We start from the raw sequence: 26,871 nt of genomic DNA, 5'->3' as shown, positions 1-26,871 counted from the left end.
GACATGGGGAGAAGGCAGGAACGGGGTACTGATTGTGGATGATCAGCCATGATCGCATTGAATGGTGGTGCTGGATCGAAGGGCTGAATGGCCTACTCCTGCACCGAGTGTCTATTGTCTATTGTCTATTGAAATGTCGCCTGTTACTTTTCTCCAGAGATGCTGCCTGACCCACTGGGTTACTCCAGCTTGTTGTGTCCATCTTCTGACTATGGATAGGATGGGCAAACTCCACAACTGACAAACACAATACAAGCACAAACTCACATACTGGAGCTCAGGGTTAAGGGGGAAAATGAGATCAGCCATGATTGAATGGCGGAGCAGACTCGATGGGCCGAATGCCTTATGACCAGGATTGAACCCAAGCAGCAGCTCTACCGCCCACACCAATCATGGTGTGATAAAGAAAGCCCCATAGTGAGCTCCCTGAGGTTTGTTGCTCCAAAATATTAAATGTCCACGCGCTGCACAAGATCGTGGGGGAGGCAAAGAAGAGGCCGGTAAAACTGATCTGAGACTGAGGGGTGCATACAAACACAGCCAGAGAGGATGGCAGCTAAAACCAGAGGCCTCCACATACATCGCTCTCCGATGACTGTCGTGGTTTTTGGGACTCAAAGTTTGGATAAGATGACACAGGCACGGAGAATTCTTCAAGAAGACGAAAAGCCTTTATTTGCACATAAACCTGGCCTGGAACATTCAGAGGCACCACGGCCTGGTCGCTCTCCAATTGTTCCCCGATTCATAAATTCAGACAGCTTTTTATTCCAGCTTCAGTCTTATCTTCGGCTACTTGGCATGCATGCTTCTGTAATTTTAATCTCTCCCTGTCCTTGCCCTTTAACTTTCATCTCTGAGCCCATCATGATGTTCTAGCTAAAGCAAAAATAAAACTAAGAAGCAACTTGCTTTTGTGCCTTGATGTCTGATCACATAAAAATAATGTTTTAAACATTTATTGGTAAAAGTAAGAAGTTACTTGTTTCTTCTAATATAACTTCTTTATGACCTGTTTTTCCCCGCCCTATTCTAGGAGAGCTGTGCACGGGTTCTGTTGTTTCGTGGGACCAACAAAGAAGTGAAGAATTACAACAGTCAGACTCCATTTCAAGTGAGTGAATCTTTCACACTTCCAGCAGGTCAATACTGGATCTTCCCCTTGTTACGTTGTGGGGAAAGAAAGGGGAGGCGAGCAGATAGGGCGGCACGGTGGCGCAGCGGTAGAGTTGCTGCCTCACAGCGCCAGAGACCCGGGTTCGATCCTGACTACGGGCGCGCTGTCTGTACGGAGTTTGTACGTTCTCCCCGTGACCTGCGTTGGTTTTTACCGGGTGCTCCGGTTTCCTCTCACAGTCCAAAAACGTACAGGTTTGTAGGTGAATCAGCTTTGGTAAAATTGTAAATTGTCCCTAGTGTGTGTGTAGGACAGTGTTAATGTCTGAGGATCGCTGGTCGGCATGGACTCGGTGGGCTGAAGGGCCTGTTTCCGCGCTGTATCTTTAAACTAAACTAACCTAACCCACCAACACAGAATTCTCCAATTTTCTCCCCGTGTCCTGCGTGGGTTTTCTCCGAGATCTTCGGTTTCCTCCCACGCTCCAAAGACGTGCAGGTTTGTAGGTAAATTGGCTTGGTCTAACTGTATGCGGGGATCGCTGGGCGGTGCGGACTCGGTGGGCCGAAGGGTCTGTTTCCATGCTGGGGAACTGCGAATCAGTCAGTAGACCAGGTTAAACTTAAATTCAATTTACAAGGTGACTCACAGTTCAAATGTTCATCGATTGGGCTGGTGGGTATGTCAGATCAAGGCAAAACACAGAAACTGACATATTTGTCCGAAACAGATATAGAATATAGAATGTTGAACGGTACAGCAGAGGAACAAGCTTTCACCCCAAAATATCTACACTGAACATAATATCAAGGGTTAAAACTCAGGTTGAACTCAGGTATAAAATTATTAAGGGGTTGGACAGGCTAGATGCAGGAAGATTGTTCCCGATGTTGGGGAAGTCCAGAACAAGGGGTCACAGTTTAAAGATAAGGGGGAAATCTTTTAGGACCGAGATGAGAAAAACATTTTTCACACAGAGAGTAGTGAATCTCTGGAATTCTTTGCCACAGAATGTAGTTGAGGCCAGTTCATTGGCTATATTTAAGAGGGAGTTAGATGTGGCCCTTGTGCCTAAAGGGATCAGGGGGTATGGAGAGAAGGCAGGTACAGGATACTGAGTTGGATGATCAGCCATGATCATATTGAATGGCGGTGCAGGCTCGAAGGGCCGAATGGCCTACTCCTGCACCTAATTTCTATGTTTCTATGTTTCTAAATGGACAGAGCTCAAACCTAGCATGGCAACATGGCTGTTTTTTTGCTCTGAATGAGACAGAGGCAGAGACAGAGGAAGAAAGATCAAGTGGATATATGGCTGGAGTGGCTGATCATGTGAGCCCTTAAGGCCGCAGTGTGCACAATCGAGGTGGGTTTCATTAGTGTTAAACTGGGCTTCTTTGGACCAATGTCAGAGGCCAAAGATGGCCAAAGTACGGGTGTCAGTGGTTATGGGGAGAAGGGAAGGGAATGGGGTTGAGAGGGAGAGATAGATCAGCCATGATTGAATGGCGGAGTAGACTTGAGGGCCGAATGGCCTAATTCTGCTCTTAGAACTTATGATCTAAGGATGGGATGGTGAATTAAAGTGAAAGTCAGCTGGAAAGCCAGGCTGACCCGTACAAGAGTCAAGAGTCAAGTCAAGAGAGTTTATTTTCCTGGGTCCCAGATAGGACAATTAAATTCTTGCTTTGCTGCAGCACAACAGGATATTGAAGTCATAAATACAGTTCCGATACAGAGTGAAGATAGGTCAACAAATCGGTCATCCAACCTGCATTTGGTTTCCCTTGTACTGACGGGACATACCGTGAACACCAAATGCTGAGGAATGGAAGAAATAACTTAGGGTGGCAAAGACATAGGAAGTTCGCTTGTTAGCCACAGAATCACAACTGGAGCGTCTGAATGAATCAAGAGAATCCCAGAGCTGTGCCTCCTGAAGCAAGTCACTCACTTTCTGTCTCCTGAGAGTTTTTACTTTGCTATCGGCGGATCCCATGTTAAAGTTTAGTTTAGTTTATTGTCATGTGTACCCAGGCACGTGCTCACCACCCAGCGGAAAGTCAATACATGAATACAATCGAGCCATCCACAGCGTACAGATGCAGGACAAAGGGAATAATGATTAGTCCAAGATAAAGTCCGATTAAAGATAGTCCCAGGGTCTCCAGTGAGGTAGATGGGAGCTCAGGACTGCTCTCTAGTTGTTGATAGGATGGTTCAGTTGCCTGATAACAGCTGGGAAGAAACTATCCCTGAATCTGGGAAAGTGAATGGAACTCGGTGCAAGCTGAGCTTTAAACAGAATGGAATAAGGGAAGGGGCAGTTCAAATGATTGAAACTTTCTTCATTTACTCGTTTTCTTTCTTCACACACTATATATTTCACATCTTTCTATCCTTTACTATCTAACTTCTTTTTCTTATTCTCATCTTTTTTCAATGTAACAAAAAAAAAAAAAGTTGTACATAAAATGTATTATGAAAATATATATTAGGCACTTTGGTGCCATATGACTGTGCTTACTTCTAATAAAATAAAATATTTAAAAAAATAAAAATAAAAAAAATAAATAAATAAATAAATAAACAAATAAATAAATAAGTAAGTAAATAAACAAAAAAATAAATAAAAAAAAAAAAAAAAAAAAAAAGAAAAGCAGAGCAGACTCAATGGGACGAATGTCCCTGAATCTGGAGGTGTGCGTTTCCACACCTCTGTACCTTTTGGCTGATGTGGAGAGCGGAGAAGATACGATGGAAATTTGCATTAGGCAGGAAATGGTGTTGGGTGGACTGATGGTACTGAAGGCTGATAAATCCCCAGGGCCTGATGGTCTGCATCCCAGGGTTTAGAAGGATGAGAGGGATTCTTATTGAAACATATAACATTATTAAGGGCTTGGACACGCTGGAGGCAGGAAACATGTTTCCGATGTCTGGGGAATCCAGAACCAGGGGCCACAGTTTAAGAATAAGGGGTAGGCCATTTAGAACGGATGAGGAGTTGTGAATCTGTGGAATTCTCTGCCTCAGAAGGCGGTGGAGGCCAATTCTCTGGATGCTTTCAAGAGAGAGTTAGATAGAGTTAAAGAGTCAGGGGATATGGAGAGAAGGCAGGAACGGGATACTGATTGTGGATGATCAGCCATGATTATATTGAATGGCGGTGCTGGCTCGAAGGGCCGAATGGCCTACTCCTGCACCTGATGTCAATTGTCTATTGGAATACTCTCCACTCACCTGGATTTGTACAACTACAGCCCCACTCAATGATCAATGCCATTCAAAACCGATCCCAAAGTCACCCCCTCTGCTGTTAGTTTTACTGTGTAGGTGTAGGCCACCCACCCTTGATGCGAACTTGCCAAGATATTTTTGACTGCATTTCACAAACCCATGCCCTCGAGCACCCAGAAAGTAAGGCAATAAGTACATGAAACTGTCTTCACTTGGAAGTCAGACACAAAATGCTGGAGTAACTCAGCGGGTCAGGCAGCATCTCTGGAGAAAAAGAATAGGTGACGTTTCGGGGTCGTGACCCTTCTTCAGACTGAGAGTCAGGGGAAGGGGAGACTAGAGGTATGGAAGGGTACCGAACAAACAGCCGCCACCGATGGCCCAAGAGAGGTGGAGCCCATAATGGTCCATTGTTGGCTGACCCTTCAGTCCACACCGACCACTGGTCACCCGTTCACACTAGTTGTCCCACCACGCACCAGAGGCAATTTACAGAAGCCAATTGTCAGACAAAACCTGCTCTTCTTTGGAATGTGGGAGGAAACCCGAGCGCCCGGAGAAAACCCACGCGCTCACAGGAAGAACGTACAAACTCCGTACAGACAGCACCCGCAGTCAGGATCGAACCCGGGTCTCTGGCGCTGTGAAGTAGCGACTCTGCCTCTGCGCCACCGTGCCGGGAGATGAATGACCAGATAATTCCGCTGTTTCTGTGGGAAAACAAACAGCCGGAAGTAACGAGTCATTTACGATCATAAGCGGCCGTTTGGCGATTGAATCCCAGCAGTTGTGTTTCTATTTCACAGTTTCACTTTCGGCAACTCGTGTGCCAAGTGTCAGCTGCGTGTCGCCTGCTCTTTGCCGTTGACTGATTATACACTGCTTGCTCGGGAAGTACGATGAAAGAGCCTACGTGGGATAATGTCGTCAGAAAGCAATTTTAAAACTCAAGACATAATGAAGCATAAAATTACACCCTGGGAATATCGCCACAGAAAAACTCAGCTCCCCCATCTCCAACTCAGCAGCCTTCGTCTGTGAGGCTCCATTGACATGTTAAAAATTGTCAAAGTGCTTCGGGGGGAACCTTGTCAGTCCACATTTGATACCACAAACTCGCTACACCTATGGATCCAAATTTTAGTTGAGTTCCGTTTCGACATGTCCAGCCGCCTATTTGTATCGAATTAAGTTTGTCCTCCTCTGACTCTGATGTGCTGCCCCTAACTGGTCCAAAACAATCTCTCCAGAACCATTGCCACGTATTTAAGCACAAAATATATATGTCTGAAGAAAGACATCGCTCTCCAGTTTAAGATACAGCACGTAAACAGGCCCTTCGGCCCCACCGTGCCGACCAGCAACACTATCCAACACACACGAGGGATAATTTACTATTTTCGCCGAAGCCAATTAACCTCCAAACCTGTACGTCTTTGGAGTGTGGGAGGGAACCGGAGCATCCGGAAAAAACTCACACAGGTGACGGGGGAGAACAATAATAGACTATAGACAAGAGATGCAGGAGTAGGCCATTCGGCCCTTCGAGCCAGCACCGCCATTTAATATGACCATGGCTGATCATCCAACTCAGTATCCCGTCCCTGCCTTCTCTCCATACCCCCTGATCCCTTTAGCCACAAGGGCCACATCTAACTCCCTCTTAAATATAGCCAATGAACTGGCCTCAACTACCTTCTGTGGCAGAGAATTCCACAGATTCACCACTCTCTGTGTGGAAAATGATTTTCTCATCTCGGTCCTAAATGAGGCTCTGCTGTGATCCACACACGAGACTCCTCACATATCTCCCTTGTACAGTAACAATTGTTGCAACAACCAAACTGTCAACAATCTTGTTGCATGTTCAGTTCCCCCAGCCTCTGATCAAACGTCAGCTCAGAGATATACTACGTGTACTGAGTGGCATGTCAGCTGAAAGCACTGATCTACAGAAATCAAAATGAGACGCTAAAGCTTTTGTGGGGGCTTCAATGCAACATCACATTATGTGATTTGAAGAATTTAGTCATTTTTCAATATGTGTGAAAATATGAAAGATTGGCTGTGTTCCTGGCATGAACATTGAGTGCCAAAAGGGAGCTACATTCCTCCTTCTGACACGATCAAGAATGAAATTCACCCTTGCTCCAGAAGGTGAATTTCTGCAGGAAATAAAAACCTCCCATTGAATTTTATCCACTCTACTGAAAATTAGTTTCCCTGTGGATAGTTAACAAACTTTGATTCCCGCTTTCGCAAAAGTGTTTCCATTAGGGAGGGTATTCCTCGTAGTTTGGTTCAGAACTACAGCATAGAAACAGGCCCCGTGCCACATTGAGTCCATGGTGACCTTCTATCACCTGTTCACACACGTTCTATGTTATCCCACTTTCTCATCCACATTTCACAGAGGTCAATTAATGTACAAACCTCCATGTAATCCTTGCATTCCCTCTCTCTCCATCCCTCCCCCCACCCGAGTCATCCTGCTAGTTTCACTGTTTGTATGCCTTCATTATCACTTCCTGCACAACCAACAATGGACCATTGTGGGCTCCACCTCTCTTGAGTCATCGATGCCGGCTGTGATTTGTTCTCCACCTTTTCATACCTCCAGTTTCCTCCTCCCCTGACTCTCCGTCTGAAGAAGGGTCTCGGCAAGAAACGTCACCTATCCCTTTCCTTCAGAGATGCTGCCTGGCCCGCTGAGTTACTCCAGTATCTTCAGTGTAAACCAGCATCTGCAGTTCCTTCCACCCCACCAAAGTGTCACTGAGAATCAGCACCTGTACCAGCTTATTCCACAAAGTGCAAAAGTGGCAGTCGTTGAATTATGAAGATTATGGGTTCTCTGATTTGATAGGGGAGTTCCCAAATAATATTTACTGCATCCCCAGAGAGACTGCCTGTCCCGCTGAGTTACTCCAGCATTTTGTGTCTACCTTTGATTTAAACCAGCACCTGCAGTTCTTTCCTACACAATATTTATTACAAGATGTCTCAGGGCAGTAGTTCTGCGAAAGGTTACGTGGTTATAAAAGCTCAATTAAAATATCACATCAGAATTAATAGCTCCTAATTGATTTCGTATAAAATATGGTGGCATGATTTTATTGATGTAGATTCAGCGCGATAATAAAATGAAACTTTGCTATCATTGTAAATTCTGATTTAATCTCACACGATATTTTATCTCCATTTATGGTTTAAATTTAAACTGTATTGAAGATCTGTCGAGAATACCTTCCCCAAAATGATATATTGCCATATACGATGCAGGATATATTTATCAAAGTGATAATCGATGTGATGCTGTGATTGCCACATGCAAATTGGAGGAAGAGCAACTCATATATCATTTGGCTAGTTGACTATCCAGCAGAGCCACAAGGGGGACTTCATTGAGATCTACAGAATAGTGAAAGGCCTGGATAGAGTGGATGTGGAGAGGATGTTTCCACTAGTGGGAGAGTCTAGGACCAGAGGTCACAGCCTCAAAATTAAAGGACATTCCTTTAGGAAGGTGATGAGGAGGAATTCCTTTAGTCAGATGGTGGTGAATCTGCAGAATTCTTTGCCACAAAAGGTTGTGGAGGCCAAGTCAATGGATATTTTTAAGGCAGAGATAGATAGATTTTTGATTAGTACGGGTGTCAGAGGTTATGGGGAGAAGGCAAGAGAACGGGGTTAGGAGGGAGAGCTCGATCAGTCATGATTGAATGGCGGAGTAAACTTGATGGGCCGAATGGCCTAATTCTGCTGCGATCACAACCTCATGATCTTATGACTGTAAAAGCAATTTATTGCTTAGGATTCTTGGGACATCTTGGCCGGCACGGTGGCGCGGCGGTGGAGTAGCGATAGAGGCCCAGGTTCGATCCTGACTATGGGTGTTGTCTGTGTGGAGTTTGTCCGTTCCTCCTGTGACCATGTGGGTTTCCTCCAGGTGCTCCAGTGTCCTCCCAGGTTCCATAGACATGCAGGCTTGTAGGTTAATTGGCTCCTGTAAATTGCCCCTAGAGTGTCGGAGGCGAAAGTGGGATAACATAGAGGTGGTGTACGGGTGATGAATGGATGGCAAGGACGAGGTGGGCTGAAGGGCCTGTTTCCATGCTCTATCTCTAAACTAAACTATCTATCTTTCAGTTAGACTAAACTTTACAATTTATTTTTCAGGTGGCCATAATAGCAGGGAACTTTGAACTGGCTGAATTTATCAAGAACCACAAACAGACAGATATTGGTGAGTCTCACAGGGAGGTAAGGCAAAAGATGATCGGACCACGATCAAAGCTGTGTCTTTTGGCCTTCTCTTCAGAATGACTGTTCTCTTCAGTCGTGGCAAAGCTTGAGTTCCTGGGCATTGCGTGCTGAATCTCACAGGACAATGTGATATAATTTGGTGCAAATTCTGGCAAATTATCTTTGATTATTGCTGTGACTTTCTGCTGGGGCTGCAGACAAGGGATGGTGCCTGGAATGAGTGGCAGATTGATTCCTACGGTGATTTTCTCATGATGAAGTTGAGTATGAAACACTCACGTGTTTGGATAAGTTGTAATGTAAGACTTCGGGCTGATCAACGCTATTGAGCAATGTAACCAATTATTGACTGGAGGGGGGGTCTCACTATGACTGAATTAAAGGTAGACAGTCAAAATGTTCTCCCCAGGGTGAAACTATCAAAGGACAAGAGGGCGTTGGTTTAAGGTGAGAGGGTCAAAGTTATAAAGGAGATATGAGAGGTAAGTTTTTTATGAATGAATGAGTTCTTGAACCAGGTTTGGTGGTTGAGACAGATACGACAGTGGCATTGAAGAGGCCTTTGTACAGGCTTAGGTGTGTAGAGGGATATGGATTAATCTTCTTCTTTCGTGTGGCGTGCAAAGCCTAAAGTTGTAGGACAACTTGTTCTATTTGATCTTCTGTGTGTGCATGTCGAGTTGATTGCATTAGTCGAGTTGATTGCATCCACCCTATTGTAGCGGCACCATACGTGGTGAATAAAGGTGAGACGTCAGGCCGGTTCAAAGAGTCGTTTATTCAGTGGTGGTTGGTGCGCTAACTATAATACAATGTTGCTGCAGCGGAGCGAGCTTGTTCTCTCGGGCTCAGCTACCGGTTGACTGCTCAAGGTCTCGCGGTGAGAGACCTTAAGTACTAGGACACTCCCACTAGCCCATGACGTCACGTGCCCGCCCTCGTATCTCCTGACGAGGGTTCGAGCATGAATGGCCCGTGTTTAAGCTGAAGCCACACCGTATTGATTCACGTTCGGCACAGACATTGTGGGCCAAAGTCTAATACTGATGAAAAAGCACAAACGGGGCACTGAGTTTAGATGATCAGCCATGATCATATTGAATGGCTCAAAGGGCCAAATGGCCTACTCCTGCACCTATGTCTCTATGTTTCTAAAGGGTCTGATCTCTTCTATGTAATTCTTCTGTTGTATAAAGAAATGCAAAAAGGCCGGGAATGACAATTTTCTCAGTCCCAGTTCAGGATAATCGACGGTTTACTGTCTTCATGATGAAAATGTAAATCCTTTCATCAGATGATAAGAAATGAAAAAAAAAATGGAATTGTCTGTGCAATACTAAAACCCTTTCTCTTGTTGAGCTGACTCCAGTATAATCCATTTGACTGACAACACACATGTTGTACATAAACAGTTTCTATGCCCCCCTCCCCACAATCTCCGTCCTCTCATAGTTCATTTGTGGAAGCAGAATTAGGCCATTCGGCCCATCGTCTACTCTGTCATCAATCATGGCTGATCTATCTCTCCCTCTCAACCCCATTCTCCTGCCTTCACCCCATAACCCCTGACACCCTTCCTCATCAAGAATCTGTCAATCTCCACTTTAGCAATATCCATTGACTTGGCCTCCACAGCCGTCTGTGGCAATGAATTCCACAGATTCACCACTCTCTGGCTAAACAAATTCCACCTCATCCCCTTTCTAAAGGTACATCCTCTGGCCTTAGACTCTCCCACTACTGGCTTATCAGTTTTGAGACCTTGTTCATTTCTGGGCCTGAACTTGGATTGCTCTCTAATAAGAAGTCTTGAAGGAGCTCTGACTCTGTGATAGAGAGTCAGGTAACATTGCCATTATATTGCTACATCAAGAGAGTTGACCCACTGATTTGGCCCAAAGCGCATCACGCCAACCAGGGATATGCCATAGAGCGAGAGGGCATAGATTTAAGATGAGACGACAGATGGCACAATGGGCTAAGTGTTCGGCTGGCGACCGGGAGGTAGACGGTTCGAATCCCGCTTGGAGTGCATACTGTCGTTGTGTCCTTGGGGCAAGACATTTCACCCACCTTTGCCCGTGTGTAATGTAATGTAATTATGTGAAGCACTTTGGGGTTAATGCAAGTTGACTGAAAATGTGCTATATAAATAAGATTATTATTATTATTATTATTATTATTATTATTATTATGAGCGTAGCAAAGTACAAAGATAATGTGCGGGTGAAAAGGAATAGGTGACGTTTCTGGTCTCGACAAAGAGGATTACCCTGAAGAAGGGTCTCGACATGAAACGTCACCTATTCCTTTTCTCTAGAGATGCTGTCTGCCCCGCTGAGTTACTCCAGCATTTTGTGTCGATCTTCAAAGTAAACCAGTTCCTGCCAACACATATGTTCTAATAAAATATTGGCTTGCTGGTCACCATCTCTCCCATCCTTGCCGCCCTCCCAATCTCACCCCACATGCCTTGAAAAGGAAGGAAGATCCTGCCCTAGTTCTGAAGTGCATATGAGGATGCAACCCTTAAGAGTCAGTCGATAGAGGCAGAATTCCTGACCTATCTTTCCCACTGAGCACGACCATAGTTGTGGCCAGATAGCAGGTTTGTTGGATCGCCGGATAACCTCAATGAGGAACATGAGAGGAATAGATTGGCAGACGCACAGAGCACCAATGCAAATTCCTTGTATGTGAATATTTGGCCAATAAACCTAGTCATTATTATTATTATTATTACTCTCTTGCCCAGAGTAGGGATAATCGAGAACCAGAGGACATAGGTTTAAGGTGAGGGGGGAAAAGATTTAATAGGAACCTGAGGAGTTCACTTTTTCACACAAAGGGCAGTGGATTTATGGAATGAGCTGCCGGAGGAGTAGTTGAGGCAGGGAGATGTGAGTCTGGGGAACTCTCTGCCTCAGAGGGCGGTGGAGGCAGGTTCTCTGGATACTTTCAACAGAGATCTAGATAGGGCTCTTAAAGATAGCGGAGTCAGGGGATATGGGGAAAAGGCAGAAACGGGATACTGATTGGGGATGATCAGCCATGTTCACATTGAATGGCGGAGCTGGCTCGAAGGGCCGAATGGCCTACTCCTGCACCTATTGTCTATTGGGACTATCGCAACTTTAAAGAAATATTTTAACAGGTATATGGATAGGACAGGTTTAGAAACGTAGAAACATAGAAATTAGGTGCAGGAGTAGGCCATTCGGCCCTTCGAGCCTGCACCGCCATTCAATATGATCATGGCTGATCATCCAACTCAGTATCCCGTACCTGCCTTCTCTTCATACCCCTTGATCCCCTTAGCCACAAGGGCCACATCTAACTCCCTCTTAAATATAGCCAATGAACTGGCCTCAACTACCCTCTGTGGCAGTGTTTGGAGTGATATGGGCCAAACGCATGCAGGTGGGACGAGTGTAGATGGGACACATTGGCCGGTGTGGGCAAGTTGGGCCGAAGGGCCTGTTTCCACACTGTACAACTCGATGACTCTAGGGGTTGGCCGATGCAGAAGGGGCAAAACCCCTAAATGTAATTTGATTCACCATTAATGCATTTCCAGAAAGTGTTGATTTGAACACGGAGTTAATACGCACAGGCTGGGCATTGAAAGTCATCCTCAGGGTGAGTGCACTCTATTTGCCTGCTAGATGGAGCGTGAGTTAGCCGAGGATTACGGGCAGTGAAGACGATGAAGTTAATCCGTGATTGTTTTTTCCAGCCAGCCCACAGTTGTGAGAGGCAGCGGTGGATTATAAAACATCTGGTGCAGGCCAGAGCAAGCGCCTGTTGTAATATGGAGACGGTCGCTGTGTTATTCAGTCGGCCTCCACTGACATTCCTCATTATGTTGACGGCAACGTTAAATATGTGGGAAGAAGCGAGGCTTGCAATCATTGCCTCCGTCCCGGCCCTTGATGCGACAGCGTTCCGTGTGATGGGATGACTTGGACAAATGGGCTGTGCTTCCTGCTCCCATGTACCAGGTTTGATGCGCTCTTGTTGTCCTCCCACTCGCTCGGGCTGCGGCGAGAAGCCGCAGTCCGCCGGCGCTCAGCCAGTCGTTTGGCGACGGTTTCGCATTGTCAGACTGTTTTTAGACCGCGAGCTCAACGTGGCGTGTCGTTGCGGTGAAACCTGGGACGCACAGTTGCTGGTTTTGATCCAGAGAGCAAGTCAGCAACTCTGTCTTTCTCGTGTCACAAGTTAAAACGCCCAGCCACGTGTTTGATGGAGCCGCTGTTTTCAGCACTGTTGAGGCTGGAATACACAGTAACAAAATAGTGGCGCAGCGGTAGAGTTGCTGCCTTAAGGGCCTGTCCCAATTGGGCGTCATTTGCACGTCACGCAGACGGCGCGCGAATATTTTGTACATCCCAAAATCCGCGGGTCACTGCCTACGTCACCACGCACCATGTGCGGCAATTCGCGCGCGTCGTGCGCCATGACACGTAAATGATGTTGCGTAAATTACGTGCAAATTACGCCCAAGTGGGACAGGCCCTTTACAGATCTAGAGACCCCGGTTCGATCCTGGCTACCGGTGCTGTTTGTGTGGAGTTTGTACGTTCTCCCCGTGGGTTTTCTCCGGGATCTTCGGTTTACTCGAAAAACGTACAGGTTTGTAGGTTAGGTTAATTGGGTTCGGTAAAGATTGTAAATTGTCCCCTGCGTGTAGGATAGTGCTAGTGTACAGGGATCTCTAAACTAAACTAAACCAAACTAAAATGCTTTGATGTTTTGAATTGAACAAACGTCTGTGTAAAAGGTATTAATCAAGTAACTTTTACAAGTGGCAAGGTGTCAAAATGGTATTAAGCAGAGATATATACACCTGAGACCACCGTTAAATTGAATGATTGAGAATTACAACATCTATTGGTGTGAAGAACGTAAATTAGCAGGGATTGAGTCTGTCAATGGACACTAAATGCTGGAGCAACTCAGAGGGTCAGGAGGCATTTCCGGAGAAAAGGAGTATGTGATGTTTTAAGTCGAGCTAAAGGGAGAGAGTCTGAAGAAGGGTCTGGACCCGAAACGTCACCCATTCCTTCTCTCCAGAGATGCTTCCTGTCCCGCTGAGTGACTCCAGAATTTTGTGTCTAACTTTGGTGTAAACCAGCATCAGCAGTACCTTCCTACACATTGAGTCTCTCAATTTGGAATGATTGTGGAAAATTCTTGTTTAGAATAAGTGTGTAGAGAAAATATTGTAGAAATGAAGCAGATATGATGGTGATAAGCGCTGGTGTATTACTGATCTGATGATGCCTTACATTCTATGTGCAATGCTAAATTCTCACTTTAGTGAGAAGTACAAAATATTACAGTGGTATTTTCCCTCTGCTTTGTCTGTAAGTAAATAAGTTTCATGGTTGGAGAGACAAAGGGCCCTTCGAGTCCATGCTAACCATTACCCATCAATTAACACTAAACCCATGTTTATCCCACATTACTGTAATCTCCTCACAGTCCCATCAGCTCACCCCAGATTCCACCACTGCGACCTGCACATCTGTGGGATTTAGTTTAGTTTATTTTAGAGGTACAGCGCGGAAACAGGCTCTTCCTCAAACCGAGTCCGCGCCGACCAGCGATCCCCGCACACTGGCACCATCCTACACACACTGGGGACAACTTACAACTACACCAAGCCAATTAACCTGCAAACCTGCACGTCTTTGGAGTGTGGGAGGAAACCGGAGCACCCGGAGAAAACCCACGCAGGTCACGGGGAGAACGTACAAACAATGGAGAATAGATCATTGTTAGCTGGGAGAAGGTTACGGGCAAGAAAGACTTGCCTTACCAGCGATGTTCAGATCCACTAAATTATAGCAAAACATTGAGTGACATTGTACCTTGGTGCTTTGAACATTGCCAACAGCAGTGCACAGCTTGTGTTATTTGTGTTGAGGTCTAAGTGTGCGTGTTCTGTTTGTGAAAGGTGAGTTTATTTTAGCTCGCCGCTGGGGATGATGCACTCCGCTGTCCTTGATTGATCGAGAATTGCCCTCGGCCTGCAGGAGGCTCGATTGGCCTCACGACTTATTCTTAGCTCCGCGTGCTGTCATCGAGTTCCCGTCTGCACTATTTTAAGGTTGCTGTTGGCCCAGTTATAGGTAAAAGAGAATCAACTCCCCCCTTCTGTTGAAGAAGCGTAAGTGAGACCAGAACCAAATCATTTACGACCACACACTCGGGTCAGCTCAAGTCATTTCAAAAGCATAACTGCTTCAGCTTTAGTTTAGTTTATTGTCACCGTGTACAGTGAAAAGCTGTTGTTGTGTACTAACCAGCCAGTGGAACGACAATACATGATTACAATCGAGCCATCCACGGTGTACAGATACAGGATAAGGGAATAACGTTTAGTGCAAGATAAAGTCAGCAAAGTCCGATCAAAGTTAGTCCGAGGGTCTCCAAATGAGGTGGGTTGTAGCTCAGAACTGCTCTGGTTGTGGTAGGATGGTTCAGTTGCCTGATAACAGCTGGGAGGAAATAGTCCCTGAATCTGGAGGTGTGCGTTTCACAGTTTAGAGATTCTTCACATTACGCACTTTTAGAGATACAGCATCTCTGTATTAGAGATACAGAGATATCATGCACTGACCAGTGGTCACCCCGTACACTAACACTATCCGACACACTAGCAACTCTTTTACCAAAGCTAATTAACCTGCAAAACCTGCACGTCTTTGGAGTGTGGAATAAAACCGGAGCACCCGGAGAAGAGCCCACGCGGCCACAGGGAGAACGTACGAATTCCGTACTCGTAGCCAGGATCGAACCCTGGTCTCTGGGGCTGTAAGGCAGCAACTCTACCACTGCGCTAGCACTTAGTTCCAGTGAGCATATGTGCATTCCCACTAACACTGCCTCAACTTCCATGAGGATTAAACTAAACCAGAATTCCCTCATCCATGCACAACATTCCCGCCGTCAACAAATTCACAACTTGTGAGTGTGGCAACTGGAACAGCCATCGTCTCTCTGTGGCAGTGTCCAAGTTCAATCCTGACCTTGGACCAGGACCTGAGTCCTGATCTACCTGATTTGGAGACCCTCAGACTATCTTTGAGTATAGGAGCAGGGAGGTTCTACTGCAGTTTGTACAGGGTCTTGGTGAGACCACACCTGGAGTATTGCGTACAGTTTTGGTCTCCAAATCTGAGGAAGGACATTATTGCCATAGAGGGAGTGCAGAGAAGGTTCACCAGACTGATTCCTGGGATGTCAGGACTGTCTTATGAAGAAAGACTGGATAGACTTGGTTTATACTCTCTAGAATTTAGGAGATTGAGAGGGGATCTTATAGAAACGTACAAAATTCTTAAGGGGTTGGACAGGCTAGATGCAGGAAGATTGCTCCTGATGTTGGGGAAGTCCAGGACAAGGGATCACAGCTTAAGGATAAGGGGGAAATCCTTTAAAACTGAGATGAGAAGAACTTTTTTCACACAGAGAGTGGTGAATCTCTGGAACTCTCTGCCGCAGAGGGTAGTCAAGGCCAGTTTATTGGCTATATTTAAGAGGGAGTTAGATGTGGCCCTTGTGGCTAAGGGGATCAGAGGGTATGGAGAGAAGGCAGGTACAGGATACTGAGTTGGATGATCAGCCATGATCATATTGAATGGCGGTGCAGGTTCGAAGGGCCGAATGGCCTACTCCTGCACCTAATTTCTATGTTTCTATGTTTCTATGATAGGGGCAGAATTAGGCCATTTGGCCCATCAAGCCTACTCCGCCATTCAATGGCTGATCTATCTCTCCCTCCTAACCCCATTCTCCTGCCTTCTCCCCATATCCTCTGGCATCCGCACTAATCAAGAATCTATCTATCTCTGCCCATATATCCACTGACTTGGCCTCCACAACCTTGTGTGGTAAATAATTCCACAGATTCACCACCTTCTGACAAAATAAATGCCTCCTCATCTCCTTCCTAAAGGAACGGCCTTTAATTCTGAGTCTCACATTCAGTGGAAAGAGGCCAAATATCCTCTGAGGAGGAATTTTGAGGAGGAGATTACGTTTTACAGCTGAAATAAGTGAAGCAATGGTTCTGGCACAATGTACCAATTATGCAGCCTTTGTATAACCTCCAGAGAACTGATGTGATTGAAAATTTGCTCCTGGAATATCATAACCCAGAGTTATAAGTATCCGTAATCCATGTCCTCATCTGGAATAGTGAGGAGGCTATTCAGCCCCTTTGTACCCCTCTGCTGTTCCACACTGATCCATGTTTCAATCCATCTGCCTTGGCTTTCAATACTCCTGTCAAATTAAGGTCATTCCAGTGTTGAATTTGTAATGTATGTGGGATGTAAAACTGGGATAACATAGAACTATTGTACGGGGTTGTTGAGTTGGTGTCGGAAGTTAGTGGTGAAATGGATGAAGTCAGTAGAAGCTAGTCTGAAGAAGGGTCTCGACCCGAAACGTCGCCCATTTCCTTTGCTCCATAGATGCTGCCTCACCCGCTGAGTTTCTCCAGCATTTTTGTCTACCTACTATTGTACGTGAAATTGCTGGCCGGCGTCGACACAGTGGGCCAAAGGGACTGTTTCCATGCTCTATCTCTAAACTAAACTAAACTAAATCTATCCTTGAATATGCATTACATGTTAAAGAAACTGAGCTCTACTGAATCTCTCTCATGGAATGTGAACAAACTGAACTAAAATCCCCAAGTCTTAAGGGCCTGTCCCACTTGGCGATTATTTCGGCGACATATCGGTGTCGCCAAAAGATTTTGAACATTTCAAAAATCCAGCGGCAACAAAAAAATGTTGCGACACTTGATAAAAACACCGCGTCATACGCCATCAGGCCGTGTCACCGCCGCATCACGCTCCGTTTTTCGGTGACCTGATGTGTCAGTCAATGATGCCGGCAGTCGCTGAAAAAATCAGCAAGTGGGACAGGCCCTGTAGAGAAAGAATTGATTCATATTGCCAAGTGGTCGTTTTCCTGGCTCTTTTCTTATCATTATTTATCGGTTCATCAATAGCAAATTGTAAACCAAGCATTGGATCAAAGGGGGGGCCATTGAGCCCATCTTGTCTACAACTCGAGGGAAGCGGTCTTTGATCTTTGTAATCTATCCACTGACAGTCACGGTGGCGCAGCGGTAGAGTTGCTGCCTTACAGCAAAATGCAGCGCTAGAGACCCGGGTTCGATCCCGACCATGGGTGCCGTCTGTACGGAGTTTGTACGTTCTCCCTGTGATCTGCGTGGGTTTTCTCCGAGATCTTTGGTTTCCTCCCACACTCCAAAGGTTTGTAGGTTAATTGGCTTGATAAAATAATGTTAAATTGTCTGACTTGGCGATATGCCCTGCCCTGCCGACTGCAAAATTCAGAAGGTTCACTGCATTTTATCTTTTCAGAAGATAGACACCGGAGTAACAAAGTGCCGGAGTAACTCAGCGGGTCAGGAAGCATCGCTGGACAAAAAGGATGCATGACGTTTTGTGTCTGAACCCTTCAAAAATGTCACCTGTCCTTTTTCTCCAGAGATGCTGCCTGACCCGCTGAGTTACTCCGGCACTTTGTGTCCATCTTCGGAATAAACCGACATCTGCAGTTCCTTTCCGCACATGAATCTATTCAGACCCAGCATCATTTTGGTGAGAAGGTGGTTTACGGGTGTGAGTGGGTTATGTGGAGAAGGCAGGTGAATGGGGTGAGGAGGGATAGAGATAGATAGATCAGCCATGATCGAATGGCGTAGTAGACTTAATGGGCCGAATGGCCTAATTCTTCTTCTATCACTTCTGAACATATGGATCCTCCAAATAGAATCTACTGGCTTGAAGCTGCAAATTCCCGCTGAATACTTTTGACAAAACTGTTTGCGAGCTCGAAGCCAATATGGAGCTGACCATTGTTGCTGGGCAACTGAACATGTCGGGCTTGACTAACAATGAGAGGTAGTAGATTTTAATGAAATTGAGCTTTATTGAATGTCTCCCACAGAACATGGATTAACCTAACTAAAATCCGCAAGCTTTAGAAAAATAATTGATTAATATTATCCAATGCTGCTTTCCTTGGCATCTTTCTGGAAGCTATTTTCTTGTTAATCGATATAAAGAAATGGTCAGAGCACAGAGAGAGGCCATTTGGCCTGTCGCGGACATACTGGCTCTTTAGCAATGGTTCAATGGTTCTTTACCGGGTTCTTTATTGACAGGTGTACCATGAAAGACATCTTTTGCATACAGCACAGCAAGACTATCCCTGTACATAAGCACAATGATCCCGATCAGTACGGTATGTACAGAACAGCCTACTGTAAGTCCATAAGCAAGAGTCCTAACTGCAGGTGTCCATAAAGGCCCGTTGTAGCCATTGCTTCCATTTTGGTCATCCCGCAATCCGATGTCCGTCTCCACGCATGTCCTCCTTCAACCCTTCGTCCGTAGCATCCTACTTGTTTTATCCCCTGACTTCTTCTCCGTAATGCCCCTGTCCCACTTAGGAAACCTGAACGGAAACCTCTGGAGACTTTGCGCCCCACCCAAGGTTTCCGTGCGGTTCCCGGAGGTTGCAGGTGGTTGCCGGAGGTTGCAGGTAGTGGAAGCAGGTAGGGAGACTGACAAAAACCTCCGGGAACCGCACGGAAACCTTGGGGCGCGAAGTCTCCAGAGGTTCCCGTTCAGGTTTCCTAAGTGGGACAGGGGCATAAGCCTGCAAATACGTCTCCACACAATATGTCCTATCCCCAGTGGAAGGCTACAGCGGAATCTGCAGATAGTGGATTCCTGCTACCTGGAGACATGGTGCCGTGCGGCAGGAAGCGAGATGGTCTTGCGGCATGCAGTGACACCAAACAGCGGGCCTGGCACACCCGCCGCGGGGTCGGGAACCTGCCGGAGAGGGAAGCCCGGCAAACTCCTGACGGAGAGGAGGATGGAGGAAGTTGGTGACTTTAGACTATTCATCTTTTGAGATACAGCGCGGAATCAAGCCCTTCGACCCACTGAGTCCGCGCCGACCAGCGATCACCCCAAACACTAGCGCCATCCCACACACTAGGGATAATTTACAATTTCTACCAAAGCCAAGTAACCTACAAACCTGTACCTCTCTTGAATGTGGGAGGAAACTGGAACACCCGGAGAAAACCCACATGGCCACGGGAAGAACGTACAAACTCCATGCAGACAGCACCCGTGGTCAGGATCGAACCTGCGCCTCTGGCGCTGTGAGGCAGCAACTCTACAGTTGCGCCACTTGGTGAAAATAAACCAGCAAATCGCTCATTTTGGGTATAATAAATACTGGACGATCCTAAAAAAACAATCAGTATTGGTTAGAAATATAGAAACATAGAAAATAGGTGCAGGAGGAGGCCATTCGGCCCTTCAAGCGAGCACCGCCATTCATTGTGATCAGGCTGATCTCCCCATATCCCTTGATTCCACTTGCCCCTAGAGCTCTATCTAACTCTCTCTTAAATCCATCCAATGATTTGGCCTCCACTGCCCTCTGTGAAAAAGTTTTTTCTCACCTCGGTCTTAAATGACCTCCCCTTTATTCTAAGACTGTGGTCAAATAATCTTTGATCGTAGCTTTGATTCATTGAAAAGAGCAGCAAGTTAAACTTATATCAGATTGGTTCAAAATATAGCTCTGAAGGGGGCATTTTCATCCACTCAAAGTCTGAATGCAACTTTGTTCAAACCAAAGTTGAACCTTGTCCCCACCCACCCCCGCCCTCGATCAGTCTGAAGAAGGGTTTCGGCCCGAAACGTTGCCTATTTCCTTCGCTGCATAGATGCTGCTGCACCCGCTGAGTTTCTCCAGCTTTTTTGTGTAACCTTTGTTCAAACCAAGCTGTTTGAATGACAATAAAAGGCATTCTATGCTATTCTATTCTATTCTATTCAAAACGATCACATCTTCTAACACATTCGATAAGTTCCACCGGTGTGAGTCACCCCTTGGTGTGGGAGTTGCAGAGATTGTGAGCTGAGGGGTGTTCATCTTCAGCAGATGAATCTGTTGCCGTGTGAGTGTGTTCTACATCCCTCCGGCGTGCCCCGTAATGATAAAGGTAAGGTGGCTCGGGGAAATCTGCGCCCTCGTGCCGGGGGAAAACTGCTGACTCGTTAACTTGCCGTTGACAGGAGCTCTCAGTGGGATTAGCGTAGTGGAATGCGTTTCCCCGAACTGGGCAACAGGAAGCGGTTTCCTGAAGGGAATTGAAGAAGGACCGAGAAACATTGCAGAGCCACACCGATTGCTTCGGAGAGCTGTCCATGGATTAATGAACTGTGAGATTTCATTCACTGTAAGAGATTTCTTTCGTCAGAGGGTGGTGAATCCGTGGAATTTTTTGCCGCAGACGGCTGTGGAGGCCAAAGCAATGAATATTTTTAAGGTGGAGGTTGATGGATTATTGATTAGTACGGGTGTCAGGGGTTATGGGGAGAAGGCAGGAGAATGGGGTTAGGAGGGAAAGATAGATCAGCCATGATGGAATGGCGGAGTAGACTTGATGGGCCGAATGGCCTAGTTCTGCTCCGACAGTTTATAAACTTATATATGAGAGATGTGGCAGACTTGTTGGGAAAGCCATTTATTAGTGACTGTTGTATAAGGCTGATAGCACAAGGATTGGTATTAAGTGCATCATGTGTGTTTAAAAAAAAAGCAATTTAAAATCAGATCGTTGAGATATAAAATTAAAAGCCTACTAAATATGAACAGATTTTGATTAGGCTATGTGATAAAGCTGTTGGAAAGTTCACAAGTTCTAGGAGCAGAATTAGACTACTCTACCCATCGAGTCTACTTCATAGAAAATAGGTGCAGGAGGAGGCCATTTGGCCCTTAAATCCATCCATGATGATTTGCCATGATCACATTCATTGTGATAATGGCAAATTGTCCCCAATCAATAACCCGTGCCTGCCTTCTCCCCATATCCCTTGATTCCACTAGCCCCTAGAGCTCCATCGAACTCTCTCTTAAATCCATCCAGTGATTTGGCTTCCACTGCCCTCTGTGGCAGGGAATTTCACAAATTCACAACTCTCTGGGTGAAAAAGTTTTTTCTCACCTCAGTCTTAAATGACCTCCCCTTTATTCTAAGACTGTGGCCCCTGGTTCTGGGCTCGCCCGACATTGGGAACATTTGTCCTGCATCTAGCTTGTCCAGTCCTTTTAGAATTTTATATGTTTCTCTAAGATGCCCCCTCATCCTTCTAAACTCCAGTGAATACAAGCCTAGTCTTTTCAATCAATCGTTCCTCATATGGCAGTCCTGCCATCCCAGGGATCAATCTCGTGAACCGACACTGCACTGCCTCAATCACAAGGATGTCCTTCCTCAAATTAGGAGACCAAAACTGTACGCAATGCTCCAGATGTGGTCTCACTAGAGCACTATACAACTGCAGAAGAACCTCTTTACTTCGCCATTCAATCATGGCTGATCTATCTTTCGCTCCTCACCCCATTCTCCTGCCTTCTCCCCGTAACCCCTGACACCCGCGCTAATCTATTGAGAGGAGATTAAATCATAAAGCGAGTGGTTCAGCCAAGCCAGACAGAGGTAGGAAATACCTTTGGATGGAATCAGTAAGTTGGGAAGTGGAAGTTGGCCAAGGACACTATTCCAAAGTACAAAACGTATTAGTGCAGCATCATGAGCATTGATCACCTTCAAGGCTGTGGATTGTTCGTGTTGCTGGGAATATATAACTGATGTCTTTGTGTCATTGCAGGCCAGATAATGTGTTGAGAGAATACTTCAAGGCAAAACTATTATCTCCTCACATTTATGAATGGTGGTGTTGCTGCTTTACAGCTCCAGAGTCCCGGGTTCAATCCTGACTGCGGGTGCTGTCTGTACAGAGTTTGTACGTTCTCCCCGTGACATGCGTGGGTTTTCTCCGGATGCTCCGGTTTCCTCCCACACTCCAAAGACCTGCTGGTTTGTAGGCCGATTGGCTTGGTAAACTTGTAAATTGCCCCCAGTGTGTGTAGGATAGTGTTAGTGTGCGGGGATCGCTGGTCGGCGCGGACTCGGTGGGCCGAAGGGCCTGTTTCCGCGCTGTATCTCCAAACGAAACCAAACTGAAGACTGAGCTGTGTCCTTCTTTAGAGTAATTGCTTAAATATCTGGAGATATTGTTCTGGAGAGATTGTTTTGAAGCAGTGAGAGTCAGCCTTGTAAATCACATCAAAGTCTGCGGAGGACAGAATCAACCCGGTGGAAAAGGCGGCTGGCCATGTACAAACGGTTTCTTGATTAGTACGGGTGTCAGGGGTTATGGGGAGAAGGCAGGAGAATAGGGTTCAGAGGGAGAGACAGATCAGCCATGATTGAATGGCAGAGTAGACTTATAGTGATACAGTGTGGAAACGGGCCCTCTTGCCCATCTCGCCCACACTGTCCCAGCTACCCAGTCCCACTTGCCTGCGCTTGGTCCATAGCCCTCCAAACCTGTCCTATCCATGTACTTGGCCAACTGTTTCTTAAACAATGGGATAGCCCCTTGCCTCAACGACCTCCTCTGGCAGCTTGTTCCATACGCCCACCACCTTTGGGTGTATGAAACAACCTTAGCTGCAGGATCGAACCCGGGTCCCTGGCGCTGTAAGGCAGCGACTCTACCGCTGCGCTACCGTGCCGCCCAAAGACAATGGCATAAGACAAAGGCGACCAACTTCAAGAGCGGGGCAAAGGCTTGAGTTGTCATTGAAACTCTGGTACAACTTCAAACCATGCTCCAATGAGCCAAGTACTGTCATGCTGGGATCCGTCTCTCTCGGAATAGAGAGGTGTAGTTATATGTGATGGCACCTTCAGACATGGAAATAGTAGTCAAAGCAGCAGGAGACCCAGAGAGACAGACAGATCAATTTATTCTTCTTTGCAAAAAGGGCAGACATTGGATGCTTTAATCTATGCTAACAAATACTGTAGATGATGCGTGAACTCCAGTCATGTTTGGATCGAGACAGATGGCACTTATCGTTCTGTAGCCTGATTAACTGAAGGCTGTTATTCTGTTTGTCTGTGATCTCTCCCTGCAGATTAATGGATGTGATTTACTCTTCCCATTGTGCGAGTGTAAGGATAAAGGATTGACTTGGTGTATCTCCTTTAGGGGTTCGTTTTCTGCGCTAATTTGTTAAAAGGAATATTGACGCAGGATACATGGGCATGAGTGGAAATGCTGGAACTTCCAGGTGATCGACACCAAATGCTGGAGTAACACAGCGGGCCAGGCAGCATCTCGGGAGATAAGGAATCCATCACGTTTCAGGTCAGAAGGTCTGAAGAATGGTTCTGACCCGAAACGTCACCTATTCCTTTTCTCCAGAGATGCTGCCTGACACCATATAACCATATAACCATATAACAATTACAGCAAGGAAACAGGCCATCTCGGCCCTACAAGTCCGTGCCGAACAACAACTTTTTTCCCCTTAGTCCCACCTGCCTGCACTCATACCATAACCCTCCATTCCCTTCTCATCCATATGCCTATCCAATTTATTTTTAAATGATACCAATGAACCTGCCTCCACCACTTCCACTGGAAGCTCATTCCACACCGCTACCACTCTCTGAGTAAAGAAGTTCCCCCTCATATTACCCCTAAACTTCTGTCCCTTAATTCTGAAGTCATGTCCTCTTGTTTGAATCTTCCCTATTCTCAAAGGGAAAAGCTTGTCCACATCAACGCTGAGTTACTCCAGCTTTTTGTTTCTATCTTCAGTGTAAACCAGCATCTGCGGTTCCTTCTGACACATTTTAGTGAGTTCTCCCAGAACTGACGAGGCAGCTTAGAGCTGAGCAACTTTGGTGTGTTTGGAGTCACATATTTAGGCCAGATCAGGAGAACAATGGGTTTCTTTCTTTGTAGGGTTACTGACGAGCCTGGTGCGTTTTACACCAACCTAGAGGTTCTATGGATAACATTACAGGTGTGATCGGGAAGATGTTATTGGACTGGAATGGATGGAGAAGTGATTCACCGGGATGTTACCTGGGATGGGGCACCAGAGTAATCCCAGTCACGGCAGGCCATGGATTTGGGATGGCACAGTGCTGCGGTGGTAGAGTTGCTGCCTCACAGTGCCAGGGACCCGGGTTCGATCCCGACTACAGGTGCTGTGTGTACGCAGTTTGTACATTCTCCCCGTGACCTGCGTGGGTAACCTCCCACAGTCAAAAGACGTACAGGTTTGCAGGTTCACACTGCCACCCAGCTTTGTGTCATCTGCAAATTTGCTAAAGTTACTTTTAATTCCTTCATCTAAATCTTTAATATATATTGTAAATAGCTGTGGTCCCAGCGCCGAGCCTTGCGGTACCCCACTAGTCACTGCCTGCCATTCTGAAAGGGACCCGTTAACCCCACTCTTTGTTTCCTGTCTGCCAACCAATTTTCTATCCATGTCAGCACTCTACCCCCAATACCATGTGCTATAATTTTGCCCACTAATCTCCTAAGTAGGACCTTATCAAATGCTTTCTGAAAGTCCAGGTACACTACATCCACTGGCTCTCCCTTGTCCATTTTCTTAGTTACCTCCTCAAAAAGATGATGGTTTAACGGTGCTTTCTTAGTCACATGTGCAGCTGCACAATAAAATTATTTTTGTGTAGATAACACAAGTGGGCGCCGCCGTTTAGTCAAAGTCCAGTTGGCCCACGCACTCCGATCGGTGGAATATTACAAAAGTTATGAAGGTTTAAAAAATCGTGAGATCAGCTGATTGGTCTTCTCGCATGTCAGTCACCATGAAAGTAACGCCCCTTCCGGCACCCGCTCTTAATCACCGGGGCGAGGAGAATAAAGCCCCGAAGGCGGAGCTGAGTCCAGTCCAGAGTCCATGAGTAAGAGAGTCCAGAAGCTGTTAGTGAGCCCAGCCCCCCAGCCGCCCAGCCCGAGCGCCACCCAGCTGCCCAGCACAAGCCCTCCACACAAACCCCTCCTCCCCCACAACCCCCCTCCCCCTCCACAACCCCTCCACCCTCCACCCCACACAACCCCTACCCCCACAACCCCTCCCCCCCCACACAACCCCTCCCCCACACAACCTCTCCACACCCCCAGAACCCTTCTCCACTCCCACATACCCCCCGACCCCACAACCCACCTCCCCCACAAGCCCCCCCACAAGCCCTCCCCCACAACCCCCCCCCCCACAACCGCTCCCTCCACAACCCCTCCCCACTCCCACAATCCCTCCCCACCCCCAGAACCCCCCCCACACCCCACACACCCCCCAACCCCACTCACCTCCTCCCCCCCCCACACCACCCTCTCCCCATCCTACACTCCCCCTTGCCACACATCCCCCCCGTCCCTCCCCTCCTCTCCCCCCCTCCCCATGTCCTCTACCACACATGAAGAGAAGGGGGAGGGAGTGCTGGGGGATGAGGGGAAATGAGCCGCGCCTGCACAGTTAGGGGCTATGGATGAGTGGTGGAATGTTGCATTGGGGGAACCGGTTGCGTTGGGGGAACAGGTGAGTGGTGGAATATTGCGTTGGGGAATGGGTTGCGTTGGGGGACCAGGCCTCCCGTGTGACTGGGACCCCCCCCCACTTAGTCTGGTGAACACTAGTACTGCAGTGGGAGTTGAACTCGTGTCTCTGAATCAATGGTTCTGGCCTCCAACTACCTAACCACTGTGTTTCTGCGTTAATATATTACATTGCCCTGGCTTGTGCTTGTTGTCTAGGCTTGTCTTACTTGCCATGAACTGGGATCTAGTGGCATTCTGGTCGTCGACAAAGCTGAGACTTCTCACTGTGCCAATCTGAGCAAACGCCATCCCAAGAGTATGTTTGAATTTACGCATTTAGCAGTGAGCAATGAACTAAGGAAACTTGGTCCAATTTTGAAGGGAAACTGAAACGCTTCTGTGGTTATATGTGGTCTACTCCCTCTCATTTTAAAACTATATCCTTCAATCTGTTTAAAATGAGAGTTTCCTTCCTTTGACATTTTCCAAAGCTTACGAGCTGTAAAGACTAAGTGAAGGACTCAACAAGGCCATGAGCAAGTGCAATGGTCCTCATCAACAGTCCCATTGATTAACCAGACATCAGAGCAGTCACTCTGGGATTGCTTCTCGGCAATGGTCACGCATCACAGCTTGGTTTGGGATCAGCTCCATCCAAGACCGCAAGATGACGCAGCCCAGACCATCGCACAAACCAACCTCCCATCTACAGGCTCCACTTATACC

The 26,871-nt window shown here is 46.7% G+C and overlaps 1 protein-coding gene across 1 annotated transcript in view; it reads left to right on the top strand.

Annotated features, from left to right (window-relative positions):
• The window catches only part of shank2b (SH3 and multiple ankyrin repeat domains 2b), a 463,010-nt gene that overhangs the window by 57,406 nt on the left and 378,733 nt on the right, over window positions 1–26,871 (top strand). The window contains exons 8-9 of the mRNA XM_055649215.1: window positions 1,040–1,117; window positions 8,540–8,606. Of these exons, the coding sequence (XP_055505190.1) occupies window positions 1,040–1,117; window positions 8,540–8,606 (145 nt within the window). The remainder of the gene's footprint in view (window positions 1–1,039; window positions 1,118–8,539; window positions 8,607–26,871) is intronic.

The sequence above is a fragment of the Leucoraja erinacea genome, chromosome 18 (assembly GCF_028641065.1).
Source record: "Leucoraja erinacea ecotype New England chromosome 18, Leri_hhj_1, whole genome shotgun sequence".
NCBI classification, from domain to species: domain Eukaryota; kingdom Metazoa; phylum Chordata; class Chondrichthyes; order Rajiformes; family Rajidae; genus Leucoraja; species Leucoraja erinaceus.
This window is presented reverse-complemented; position numbering and strand designations above follow the sequence as displayed.